Here is a 13,248-nt window from a genome sequence, read left to right on the forward strand (position 1 = left end):
TGCAATTTGAAAAACACACTGACCTAAAAGACAAACGAAGAAATCTGTCTTGATGTTATGGTAGTTAGGTCTTGGGATATAATTTTCAGTCACAATACCATCCAAAGATTCAAAGAGTGATAAATATTAAATAATCTAGAACTGCAGTTTTGAAAACTGCACTAAGATAATCTTCATGACTGATTAAGAAGACACTGGTGTCAAAGATATATGTGAAACATCTGAATAAACCTACTTTACAAATTGCGGGAGGGGAAATAAACATTACCTCTTAAGTAACAAAAGTATTCATATAAGTGGTTTTAAATAAATATGTGTAACTAAATAAATATTAGTAGTAGACATTTGATGATTTTACCTATATCCCCAAAAGTTGATCTATTCAAGTTAGTTAAAACCTAGTTTTAAATCTTATTTTTGAGAACACAGAAAAGTGACTTTATGAGGAAACATGTCTACTAAAAAAAAAACACCCAAGTCCATGCTACAAAATGACAGAGATTTTTATGTTCTGACATGGAAGGATGTACTTGATCTAGTCACTGACTGAAAAAGGCAAGTTCTCCACAGAATGAGTGCCCCAACTTTAAACTAAACCCTATATATATGTGTAAACATATATGTATACAAATATCTTATAACCATCTGACACACTATATTTTAATAACCTATTTATTTACTATCTATTCCCCACTAGAATGTAAAATCCATGAGGGCACAGATTTTTCTCTATTTTCTTTACTGTCACAATCCTAGCACTTAAGTGCCTCACATTAGGCTGACAGAATACATATTGAAAAATGAATAGAAGAACACACAAATGCCCAGAAACTCTGCTAAAATACTCACTGAACAAATCACAATAAATATTCCTAGAAAGAGGTGGCTAGAAATATATGTTGAGGGAATTGCGTTTGTAGTTATTTACTGAATTTTTTTTTGAAACAATAAAAAATCCTAAATTTTTTCATTTTTGTTACTTTCATCAATCACCAAAATAGCCAATAAAATTGAGGCCCACTAATGCTTGAGATTCTTTCAAGGGGTTAAAAATCAGTAAATTTAAAAAATTGCATTATTTAAACAAATGCTATACGGAAGCTGTTCTTCATTATTCTCCATGAACAAAGCCATCTGAGGCAATTCTTCCTTATAGACACTGGTTGTCATTCACTGACTTCTGGGCTACATCTTATGATCATGTACATGGGCTCAGGTGTCAAAGAACTACACTATCATTTTAAATAATTTAAAGTCAAAAAACAATAACAATAAAAACATATGCATTCATTCTACAACTGAACAAAAATGCTTTAAAAATTATCTTTTTGGGAATATTTATGTGGCCATTTCTCTGTATTTATACAATTAATCTATACATCAATTAAAAATACAAAATGTATTAAATTTCCAAATCACCATGGTATAGGTTTACTCAGAGTAACAAAATCTTGAATCCTGATTCTGATAAACATTTCTGCAATCCATTTTTAGTGAAGCTAAAAAAAAACAAAACAACTAGTCCCTTTTTCTTTTCATGTCACCTTCATTTTCAGAAGATATAAGGAGCATACTAGAGAATACAGAATTCTGAAATAGGAAATGTACTCCAAAAAAGAATTTCTCCTCATAATGTTTTCCTCAAATTTGTGCATATTTAAATATAAATCAGTTAGGAAGTTAGAATTACTTTTCTTGCTTTTAAAGTTTTTCTGTTATTACTGCTTTGGTATGCATTGTTAAAATGATTTATAAAATAAAATGACTTATTTTAAATCAGTTACATATCAGTGAGATCATACAGTATTTGTTCTTCTGTTTTTGGCTAACCACGCAGTACAATGTTTTCAATGTCCTGATATGAACTAACATCAATGAGTGAATTTGGAGAATTGCCCTTAAGAACACACGTTATCAGGAAATAGGACAGAGATTGGGTAACTGGTGCTGAAGGAATACAGACTGCGCAACAGGACTGACTAAAAGTTCAGAAACGGACAGCACAATACTATCTGATTATAGCACAATAATATAAGTATATTGAACGAAGCTGAACGTGAGCATGATACCGGGAGAAGGCTGGGGGCACGTACAAAACCAGAAGGAAAGATAGAGGATAAAGATTGTTTAGGAATGCCTACGATGTACAATGATGGTGATTAAATGAACAAATTAAAATATTTTTACATGAGGAAAAGATAAATCAGATATAATTCCTAAAATATGTGGATACTGCCTTTTCCAAAGGAAGAGGCCTGTCACCTGCAAAGAAGTCATACTTCTAGCTCCTAATATTATACTGCTCTTGCTACACAGATATACATAAGCACAATTATCAGCAAAGATACAATTTAAGAGATTTTTCACTTAAGACTCTAACAGTGCTTCCCTTTTCTTAGCCATTCCCTACTTTTCTATCCAAAGAAGAACTGACAATTTCTAAGAAAGAGACCTAGCGACCCTATAAAACAAAATTAACAACAACAACCACAAAATCCTCTTCCTCCTTGAAGCAATGTGAAGGAAAAAACTTACCATAGAAATGACTGTGGGAGGAAGCTGTTTAGGATCTCCTACTAGGATAAGCTTGTTGCAACGATGGATGAGTGGAGTAAGGGTCTCCACTTCACAAGACTGCCCAGCCTAAGGGTGTATAGATAGAATGGAGAAATATTTTTAATTATCTTTGTTATTAATTTATCCATATATGGTTTCTCTAATTCATAACAATGCTAACCAATAATAAAAGTACATTTTTTCTTTTGCACCAAGTATCAAAAACAAGGATTTTCTTTGGTTAAAAAGCAAAAACAAAATAATTAAAAAATAAAAAACAAAAAAGCTTCCAACACTACAATTAAAATAAAAATTCAAACATGTTGTCTTTCTTCAATTTTTTAAATTAGAGAAGTTTGTGGCTTTACAGAAAAATCATGCAGAAACTACAAAGTTCCATATCCACCCCTCTATTTATAACACTTTTCATTAGTGTGATACATTTGTTACAACTGATGAAACATTATAATTGCACTATTAACTTTAGTTCATAGAACATTAGCATGTACTTCTTTTTCCCATATAACCACTCCTTATCATTACCAACTTGCACAGGTGTGGCACATCTGCCAAAATTCATGAAAGAACATTTTTATCATTGTACTATTTGCCTGTAGTTCATTGTTCACAATATGGGTCACTGTGTTGTATAGTCCTATCTTTTATCTTTCAATTTTTATTCTAGTAACATATATATGTTCTAACATTTCCCCTTTTAAGCATATCCACATAACAATTTGGCGTCGTCGATTATACTGACAATGCTATCATCACTACCATCCATTACCAAAACTTTACAATCAACCCAAGTAGAAATTCTATACAATTTAAACATTACCTCTCGATTCCCTATCACCAACCCAACCCCTGGTAACCTATATTCTAGACTCTATCTCTATGAGTTCACTTCTCCTAATTATTTCATATTGTGAAATAATACACGTTTGCCTTTTTGTGTCTGGCTTATTTGACTCAATATAGTGTCTTCAAGGTTTATCCATGTTGTTAAGTGAATCAGAACTTCATTTTCTTTTTCTTTTTTTTCGCATGGGCAGACACCAGGAATCAAACCCAGGTCTCCAGCAAGGCAGGCGAAAACTCTGCCTACTGAGCCACCATGGCCCACCCAACTTCATTCTTTTCCATGCTGATTACTAATAGTTAATCGCACATATGTAAGTGATTTTGCTTAGCCATTCATCAGTTGATAGACTGTTGGGTTGCTTCATCTTTTTGAAACTGTAAATAATGCCACTATGAACAATGTTGTACAATATCTGTTCGCATCTCTGCTTTCCATTTTTCTGGTTATACATCTAATAGAGGGATTGCTGGGTCACATGGTAATTCTATATTTAGCTTTCTGAGGCGCAGACAAACTATCATCCACAGCAACTACACCATTTTATCTTACCACCAGCAATGAGTTAATGTTACTATTTCTCCATATTCTAACACTTACAGTTTTCTTCTTTTAATAGTAGTCATTCTAGTGGATGTGAAATGGAATCTTGTTGTGGTTTTGATTTGCATTTCCCTAATAACTACCAATGTTGAGCATCTTCTCATGTGCTTTTAGCCATTTGTATATCCTGTTTGGAGAAAGGTCCATTCAAGTTTTTTGCCCTTATTATTTTATTATTATTATTATTACCTTTTTTATTGTTAGTACAACACATATACAAAGCAAAGAAATAAAAAAGCAATAGTTTTCAAAGTACTCTTCAACAAGTAGTTACAGAATACATTCCAGAGTATGTCATGGGGTACCATATCTCAGATTTTTCCTTTTAGCTGCTCCAGAATATAGGTGGTTAGAGGGCTTAAATTTTTTTTTTATCATCGCAACTGACTTTTTTTCTTTTTTGTGAAAAATAGCATATATACAACAAAGCTATAAATTTCAAAACACAGTACCACAATTAGTTGCAGAACATATTTCAGAGTTTGATATGGGTTACGATTCCACAATTTTATGTTGTTACTTCTAGCTACTCTAAAACACTGAAGACTAAAAGAGATATCAATTTAATGATTCAGTATTCATATTCATTTCTTAAATTCTATCTTCTCTGTATAATTTCACCATCACCTTTGATCGTTCCATTTCTCTCTTTAGGAGTGTTTGGGCTATGGCAATTCTACATTTTTCATAGTGGAAGGGTCTGTCACTAATACGGAGTAGGGAGATGGAACCATCTGAAGTTTCGGAGAGGATGGGCTAGGTATCAGGACTTATCTGGACCAGGGACCCATCTAGAGGCTGTAGGTTTCTGGGAAGTCACTCTAGTGCATGGAACCATTGTGGAATTTTATATATTGCCCTAGATGTTCTTTAGGATTGGCTGAAATGGTCCGAGTTGGGTATTGGCAGGTTATGATAGGTAAGAAGGTCTAACTGAAGCTTGTGTAAAGCAACCTTCAGAGTAGCCTTTTAACTCTATTTGAACTCTCTCTGCCACCGATACTATGTTAATCACACTTCTTTTCCCCCTTTTGGGTCAGGATGGAATTGGTGATACCACAGTACCAGGTCTGGATTCATCCCTGGGAGTCATCTTTCATGTCGTCAGGGAGATTTTCACCCCTGGATGTCATGTCTCATGTAGGGGGAGGGCAATTATTTCACTTACAGAGTTGGGCTTAAGAAAGGGTGAGGCGGGGTCAAGATGGTGGCTTAGCAATGTGTACATTTTAGTTTGTCCTCCAGAACAACTACTAAATAACCAGAAACAGTACAGAACAGCTCCTGGGGCCACGTCAGTGGCTGGACACACAGTGTACCCAAGTCTGGACCAGCTGGATCGGCTGCGAACCCCCTCCAGAACCACGAGTTTCCAAAGCTGCAGCAGCTGGTGGCTCTCCCCCACAGGCTGTTTCCCAGAGGGGAAAGAAAAGGAACTTTACCAATAGCAGGGACTGAGCACAATCAAACACCAACTGTGGAATTAATAAACAAATACTGACTACTAGAAATAGGCCCCCAGCTCAAGTGAACCTGGTCAAAGCGGAGGTTACTCATCTTTGCCCCGGCACCAAGGAGGCACCGTTGATGGAAAAAGAAAGAAAAAAAAAAAGGGAAGGAAACAGAAGTTTTTGTGGCTGTGTTTCTACAAGGGCTTGACTGCCTTTGGATATAGCGGCAGGACTTCTCAGGCTGCAACTGCCCCAGGCATAGGTGGAATGAGCTCGTTTGGGGGCTTGTCTGGAGCCTGCACCTTCCCCAGGGGACGAGTGAAGACCAACTCAGATGGAATCCCTCCCTCAAGGAATTCAGACACAAGGGCTCGGTAATTTGAAGCCATTAAAATCAGCCTACAACCTCTCCTCTGTCTCTACCACACCCCAGCAGGGAGAGTCTGCCAAAGTTAAAGGTACCGCATCATCTTATGCTGGTGGGACCTGCAGGCTGACAAGCACCACATACTGGGCAGGATAAGAAAAACAGAGTCCTCAGACTTCACAGGAAAGTCTTTCAACCTGCTGGGTCTCACCCTAAGGGAAAACCCACGCAGATGACTCTTTCCTTCTGATAGGAGGCCAGTTTGGTCTGGGAAAATCTGGCTGGGGTCTATAATACCTAAATAGACCCTCCTAAGTGTGGGAGGGGAAAGGCACCACACAGGCAGGGCAAGAAACAAGAAAATAAGAACTGAAAAATTCTCCTCTGTTAAACAAAACCTAAGCTAGAGGTCCAGATAAAGCTGAACTGAATGTGAAAGACCAGATAGACAACAAATTCATCCAGAAAGAAAACCCTAGGTAAAAAAAAATGAAAGCAATCTCCAGAATAAACTAATTAAGGTAATTAAATGCCTAGACGTCAGCAAATAAAAATAAATCACACTAGGAAAATTGAAGATATGGCCCAGTCAAAGGAACACACCAACAATTCAAATGACATACAGAAGCTGAAACAATTCAGAATGTACGAACAGACATGGAAAACCTCATCAAAACCCAAATCAACGAAGTGAGGGAGGATATAAAGGCAAGGAATGAACAAAAAGAAGAAACTGAAAGTCTGAAAGAACAAACCACAGAACTTACGGGAATGAAAGGCAAGGTAGAAGAGATGAAAAAAACAATGGAAATGTACAATGGTAGATTTAGAGAGGCAGAACATAGGATTAGTGAACCGGAGGACAGAACATCTGAAATCCGGCAAGAAAAAGAAAATATAGGGAAAAAAATGGAAAAATATGAGCAGGGACTCTGGGAACTGAACGACAATATGAAGCGCATGATATACGTGTTGTGGGTATCCCAGAAGGAGAAGAGAAGGGAATAGAAGGAGAAAAACTAATGGAGGAAATTATCACTGAAAATTTCTCAACTCTTATGAAAGACTTAAAATTACAGATCCAAGAAGTGCAGCGTACCCCAAAGAGAATAGATCCAAATAGACATACTCCAAGACATTTACTAATTAGAACATCAGAGGTCAAAGAGAAAGAGAGAATCTTGAAAGCAGCAAGAGAAAAGCAATCCATCACATACAAGGGAAGCCCAATAAGACTATGTGTAGATCTCTCAGCAGAAACCATGGAGGCGAGAAGACAGTGGGATGATATATTTAAATTACTAAAAGAGAAAAACTGCCAACCAAGAACTCTATCCAGCAAAACTGTCCTTCAAAATTGAGGGAGAAATTAAAACATTTTCAGACAAAAAATCAATAAGAGAATTTGTAACCAAGAGACCAGCTCTGCAAGAATTACTAAAGGGAGCACTACAGACAGACATGAAGACAGAAGAGAGAGGTGTGGAGAAAAGTGTAGTATGGAAGACTATGAGTAAAGGCAAAAAGAAGGAAAATTAGTTATGACATATAAAATCCAGAAGGCAAAATAGTAGAAGAAAGTACTACCTATGCAGTAGTAACACTGAAGGTTAATGGATTAAACGCCCCAGTCAACAGACATAGTCTGGCAGAATGGATTAAAAAACAGGACCCATCTATATGCTGTCTCTACTCAAAGGACACAAGACCAAGGGCACAAATGGACATTTACACACCAATGTTTATAGCAGCATTATTAACAATTACCAAGAGATGGAAACAGCCAAAATGCCCATCAACAGAGAGTTGACTAAACAAACTGTGACATTTACATAAGATGGAATACTATGCAGCTGTAAGACAGAATAAAGTTATGAAGTACGTAACAACATGAATGGATCTTAAGGACATTATGCTGAGTGTGATTAGCCAGAAACAAAAGGACAAGTACTATATGGTCTCACTGACATGAACTGACAGTGAATAAACTTGGAATATTTCATTGGCAATGGAGACCATCAGGAGACAGAAATAGGGTAAGATATTGGGTAATTGGAGCTGAAGGGAAACAGATTGTGCAACAGGACTGAATATAAAAATTCAGAAATGGATAGCACAATATTACCTAACTGTAATACAATTATGTTAAAACACTGAATGAAGGTGCATGTGAGAATAACAGAGGGAGGAGGGCTGGGGGCATAAATGAAATAACAAAGAAAGATAGACAAAAAAGATTGAGATGGTATAATCTAGGAATGCCTAGACTGTATAATGATAGTGACTAAATGTACAAATTTAAAATGTTTTTGCATGAGGAAGAACAAAAGAATGTCATTACTGCAGGGTGCTGAAAACAGATGGTAATTAATATTTTAAAATTTCAACTTACATATGAGATTAAAGCAAAAAAATGTTTATTTGGTACAAATTTATATTTTGACTAGTGCATCTTCTAATATAACTTATGTTGATAGTTCAATGAACACCTTAAGTACATGGAACTTTGGGTAGGACATGAAATTTTGTTGGTTTGTCCAGGTGATGCCCCGATGAATCCCAGAGTGATTTGATCAGTGAGTGGAAAAGTATTTGCAAATTCCCCTTTGGGGAATGGTGAGAACAGGGGAAAACTCAACTTCCCCAAGTTGAATTCTTGATATTCTCACAAGCAATGTAAACAACCAAAGCTATAGGCTGAGCCCCCAATCTTGGGGTTTGTTCATATGAAACTTAATCCCACAGGGGACAGGTCAAGCCTACTTAAAATTAGGCCTAAGAGTCATCCCCAAGAGAACCTCTTTTGTTGCTCAGATGTGACCTCTCTCTCCAGCCAACACAGCAAGCAAACTCACCACCATCCCCCTCTCTAGGTGGGACATGACTACCAGGGGTGTGGATCATCCTGGCTACGTGGGACAGAAATCCCAGAATGAGCTGAGATTCAGCATCAAGGGGTTGAGAAAACCTTGTCGACCAAAAGGGGGAAGAGTGAAATGAGACAAAATAAAGTGTCAATGGCTAAGAGATTCCAAACAGAGTTGAGAGGTCATTCTTATGCATTAAGCAGATATCACCTTGTTATCCAAGATGTAATGGAGAGGCTGGAGGAAACTGCCTGAAAATGTAGAGCTGTGCTCCAATAGCCATGTTTCTTGAGGATGATTGTATAATGATATAACTTTCAGAATGTAATTGTGATTGTGAAAACCTTGTGTCTGATGCTTCTTTTATCTACCTTGTCGACAGATGAGTAGAACATATTGAATAAAAATAAATAATAGGGAGAACAAATGTTAAAATAAATTTAGTTTGAAATGTTAGTGATCAATGAAAGCGAGGGATAAGCGGTGTGGTATGTAAAATTTTTTTTTCTGTTTTTGTTTAATTTTTCTGCTGTCTTTTTATGTCTTTTTCCATTGATGCAAATGTGTGGGAAATGATCATGATGATGAATATGCAACTATGTGATGATATTGTGAATTGCTGAGTGTATGTGTTGGGAATGTTTGTGCTTCTTGTAATTTTTTTTTAATTAATAAAAAATTAAAATAAATAAATAAATAAATAATGGGGGAACAAATGCTAAAATAAATTTAGTTTGAAATGCTAGTGATCAATGAAAGAGAGAGGTAAGGGGTATGGTATGTAAAATTTTTTTTTTCTGTTTTCGCTTTATTTTTCTGTTGCCTTTTTACTTCTTTTTCTGACTTGATGCAAATGTTCTGGGAAATGATCATGATGATGACTATGCAACTAGTGATGATACTGTGAAAAGCTGAGTGCATGTGTAGGGTGCAATGAGCATGTGTTGGGAATGTTTGTGTTTCTTCTATTTTTTTTTAATTAATAAAAAATTTTTAAAAAAAGAAAGAGTTTGAGGCCACATCTGAGCAACAAGAGGTCCTTCAGAAGTAACCCTAGGCATGCCTATAGGTAGTCTAAGCTTCTCTGCTATCTCCATAAGCTTCACAGGAGTAAGTCTCATGATCGAGGGAATGGCCTATTGAATTGGGTGTCTCTAAAGTTTGACACGGTATCAGGGGATTCCCTGATGGTAAGGTTTAATAGTTCCATATTCTTTCTTCCATCCCTCAGGGGACTCTGCCAATACTTTTTGATTATCTGCTTAATATACTCTAGGATGTACCCAGGCATTACAATAATCTATATAGGATTAAAGGACCTCTTTCTTATTCTGTGTGCCCTGTGTTTAAATTGTTCAAATGATCTATACAGATAGGTTGAATAAGATTATGTGTTACAGAAAATTTCAGTTCCAGACCAAATAAACCTTTCTTCCATTGGTCTCAAAGAGTATGTGTGGTTCTAAAATACAGTGTCTCCCTTACCCCTATGTTTTGAATTACTTTAACCCCAACCTGTTCAGCTTCGTTCTTATCTTTAAATCAGGTTATATATATAAAACAACCTCTCAAAATCCAGAAATAATAATCGCCACTCCAGACTTAATGTATCTTCTCTAAAAGCTTACAATCTAGGCCTCTGTTTTCTTATAAGCATTTTCTAAAGGTGACTATACCATTCTTATTTTTTTGTTTCTCTGCCCCTGCCCATTTTTAATTTGGCTTATTTGATTTTTTAAATTGTTGAGTAGTAGGATTTCTTTACCTAAACTGGGTATTAAATCCTTATTAGATATGTGGTTTCCAAATATTTTCTCCCATGGAATAGTTTGTTGTCTTTTTCAGTTTCATGATAAAGTCCTTTGATGTACAAAAATTTTTAATCTTAAGGGGTCCATTTATCTATTTTACCATTTGTTGCTTGTGCTTTGTGTGTAAAAACTAAGATCTTGAAGACAGATGCTTCTGTACTTTTTCTTCTAGGAGTTTCATAGTATTGTTTCTTATATTTAAATCTTTGAGCCATTTTGAATTCATTTTTGTATATGACGTGAAATAGAGGCCTTCCTTTAGGTCTCCTGTTGATGAATTCTGTTTCTGCTTCTCTGTGAATATTTTAAACTCTCTCATTTTTGAAGGACAATTTTGCTGGGTAAAGAATTTTTGCCTGGCAGTTTTTCTCATTCAGTATTTTAGATGTACCTTAACCATTCACTGCCTCCTCACCTCCATGATTTCTGATAAGAAATTGGTACTCAAGTCTTACTGAAGATCACTTATATGATGAATTGTTCTTCTCTTGCTTTCAGAATTCCATCATTTGACATTCTGATTAGTATGTGTCTCAGTGGGTCAATTAGGGTTTATTCTGATTGAAGTACACTGCACTTCTTAGACAGGTATGTTTATGTCTTTCTTAAGACTTGGGAAATTTTCAGCCATTATTTCTTCAAGTATCCTTTTTGCCCCTTTTCCTTTCCCTTCAGCTTCTAGGACACTCTTCTAGTTTGCTAGCTGCCAGAATGCAATATATTAGAAACAGAACAGCTTTTAAAAAGGGGAGTTTAATAAGTTACAAGTTAATGGTTTTTGGCCATGGAAATGTCCCAATCAGAGCAAGTCTATAGAAATGTCCAATCTAAGGCATCCAGGGAAAGATACCTTCATTCAAGAAGGTTGATCAAGTTCAGGGTTTCTCTCTCAAGTGAGAAGGCATATGGCAAACACAGTCAGAGTTTCTCTCTCATCTGGAAAGGCACGTGGAAAGCACGGTATAATCTGCTAGCTTTCTCTCCTGGCTTCCTGTTTCATGAAGTTCCCTGGGAGGTGTTTTCCTTCAGCTCCAAAGTTTGTTGGTTGGTGTATTCTCTGCTTCTCGTGGCTATGTCATTCTCTGCTCTCTTAGAATCTCTCACATTCTCCAAAATGTTCCCTCTTTTATAGGATTCTAGTAAACTAATCAAGACACACCCGAATGGGTGGAGACAAATCTCTACCTAATCCACTTTAACAATCACTCTTGATAGAATCACATCTCCAGGGATCTAACTGCAGATTCAAACATAAGGTACTGAATAGGGATTCATGAGACAGAAGTGAGGGAAAGGGGTCTGGACTGGCAGGTCTGGGAAAGACAATCTCCTACCTGATTTTGGAGATTATTTTTCCTTTTCTTCGATTCAGCATTTCTGAAGTTATTTGCCATTCTTCACCATTTTTCAGAATTCCAAGCATGTGGGATGTGTTCTTTTATCAGCAGATTTGGAGGGGAGACTTTTCGAGGGGATGTCTCATATCACTCTGTTGATGACGTCACACTCAAACATGTGTTTTTAAGTCTCTACTGCAACTAACACTTGGGAACTATTCATACACTACACTAGAGGGCATTATATATCCCAGGTTTGAAGTCTTTGTTCATGCTGAGCATGAGCCTGAGGAAACTTTTCTCCTCTCTGGAAACTATTCAAACTTATCTTTGACGTTCCAAAACCACTATAGGCGTGTCTTTGTATGTATGTCATTTTCTCCCCCCACTCTTCCATGTTCCTCATAACTCTTAAGTTTTCAGAGTTGAGTTTCTCTTCAATCCAAAGGTATCCTCCTATTATTTCATTCCTTCTACTTTTTCTGTTCTGTTATTCTTGAAGATCTTGGATCTCCTGGAGCAATTCTCTTATTTTTTCATCTCTTCTGTCTTCTAGTTCACACTCTGGCAAACAGCAGGTAGTCAGTAAACATTTGTTCAGTGAATGAACTAGGAATAAAGGATGTAAGCTGAAAACACTGTGCTCAGAGTTGTCCAAAGTTATATAAAAACTACTCCAAAAGGAAGTGAATTTCGTATTACTAGAGATGTAGCCCAAAAGGGAGCTAGATAATTACTCAGCAGGGATTTTGTTAGGAATAATCAAGGATCCTTAAGACTACAGTCCCAATAATGGAAAAGGAATTTTAATTGTGGTGGATCATTACCAGTATATTTCAATATGAGGGACTACACATATAATGCTAAGTAAAACCTAGATAAGAAAAAAAAACAAAACAAAAAAAACATTTTATCAATATCTCAGTACTCACATTTCACCTATAACTTCAATTCTCACAGTGCTAATCAAAGTACTATAGCCAACTGTTCACTGACCTCATCAACAATAACACAACTGAAGGGGACACCTCCTTGCCCACGAAAAGCCGACTCAAGCAGTAAACCACCACTTGTGCTCAATGTACAGCAGATGATATGAGACTCTAAGATGATGATACTCTGTGTTTTTTGTGGGCGTCCTTGAACCTAAGAGAGTAAATCAAGGTTAATCAATATTTAATTGTATATAAATTCTTTTTTTTTTTTTTTTTGCTTGGGCAGGCCCCGGTAATTGAAACCGGAGCTCCAGCATGGCAGGCAAGAACTCTCCCTGCTGAGCCGTCATGGCCCATCCTAATTGTACATAAATTCTTAACTATGATAGGCCTATTTTATTATAAAATACCTGCTATTTATTATGTAACAGAATACTATATTCAGTAAAAGTTAGGGTA

The 13,248-nt window shown here is 36.4% G+C and overlaps 1 protein-coding gene across 1 annotated transcript in view; it reads right to left on the reverse strand.

The window, feature by feature from the left end:
• Window positions 1-13,248, reverse strand: part of SETX (senataxin) — a 124,795-nt gene that overhangs the window by 38,214 nt on the left and 73,333 nt on the right. Inside the window, 2 exon segments of the mRNA XM_077147312.1 lie at window positions 2,536-2,643; window positions 12,851-13,000. Coding sequence (XP_077003427.1) covers window positions 2,536-2,643; window positions 12,851-13,000 — 258 coding nt within the window.

The sequence above is a fragment of the Tamandua tetradactyla genome, chromosome 2, assembly GCF_023851605.1.
Source record: "Tamandua tetradactyla isolate mTamTet1 chromosome 2, mTamTet1.pri, whole genome shotgun sequence".
NCBI lineage: Eukaryota > Metazoa > Chordata > Mammalia > Pilosa > Myrmecophagidae > Tamandua > Tamandua tetradactyla.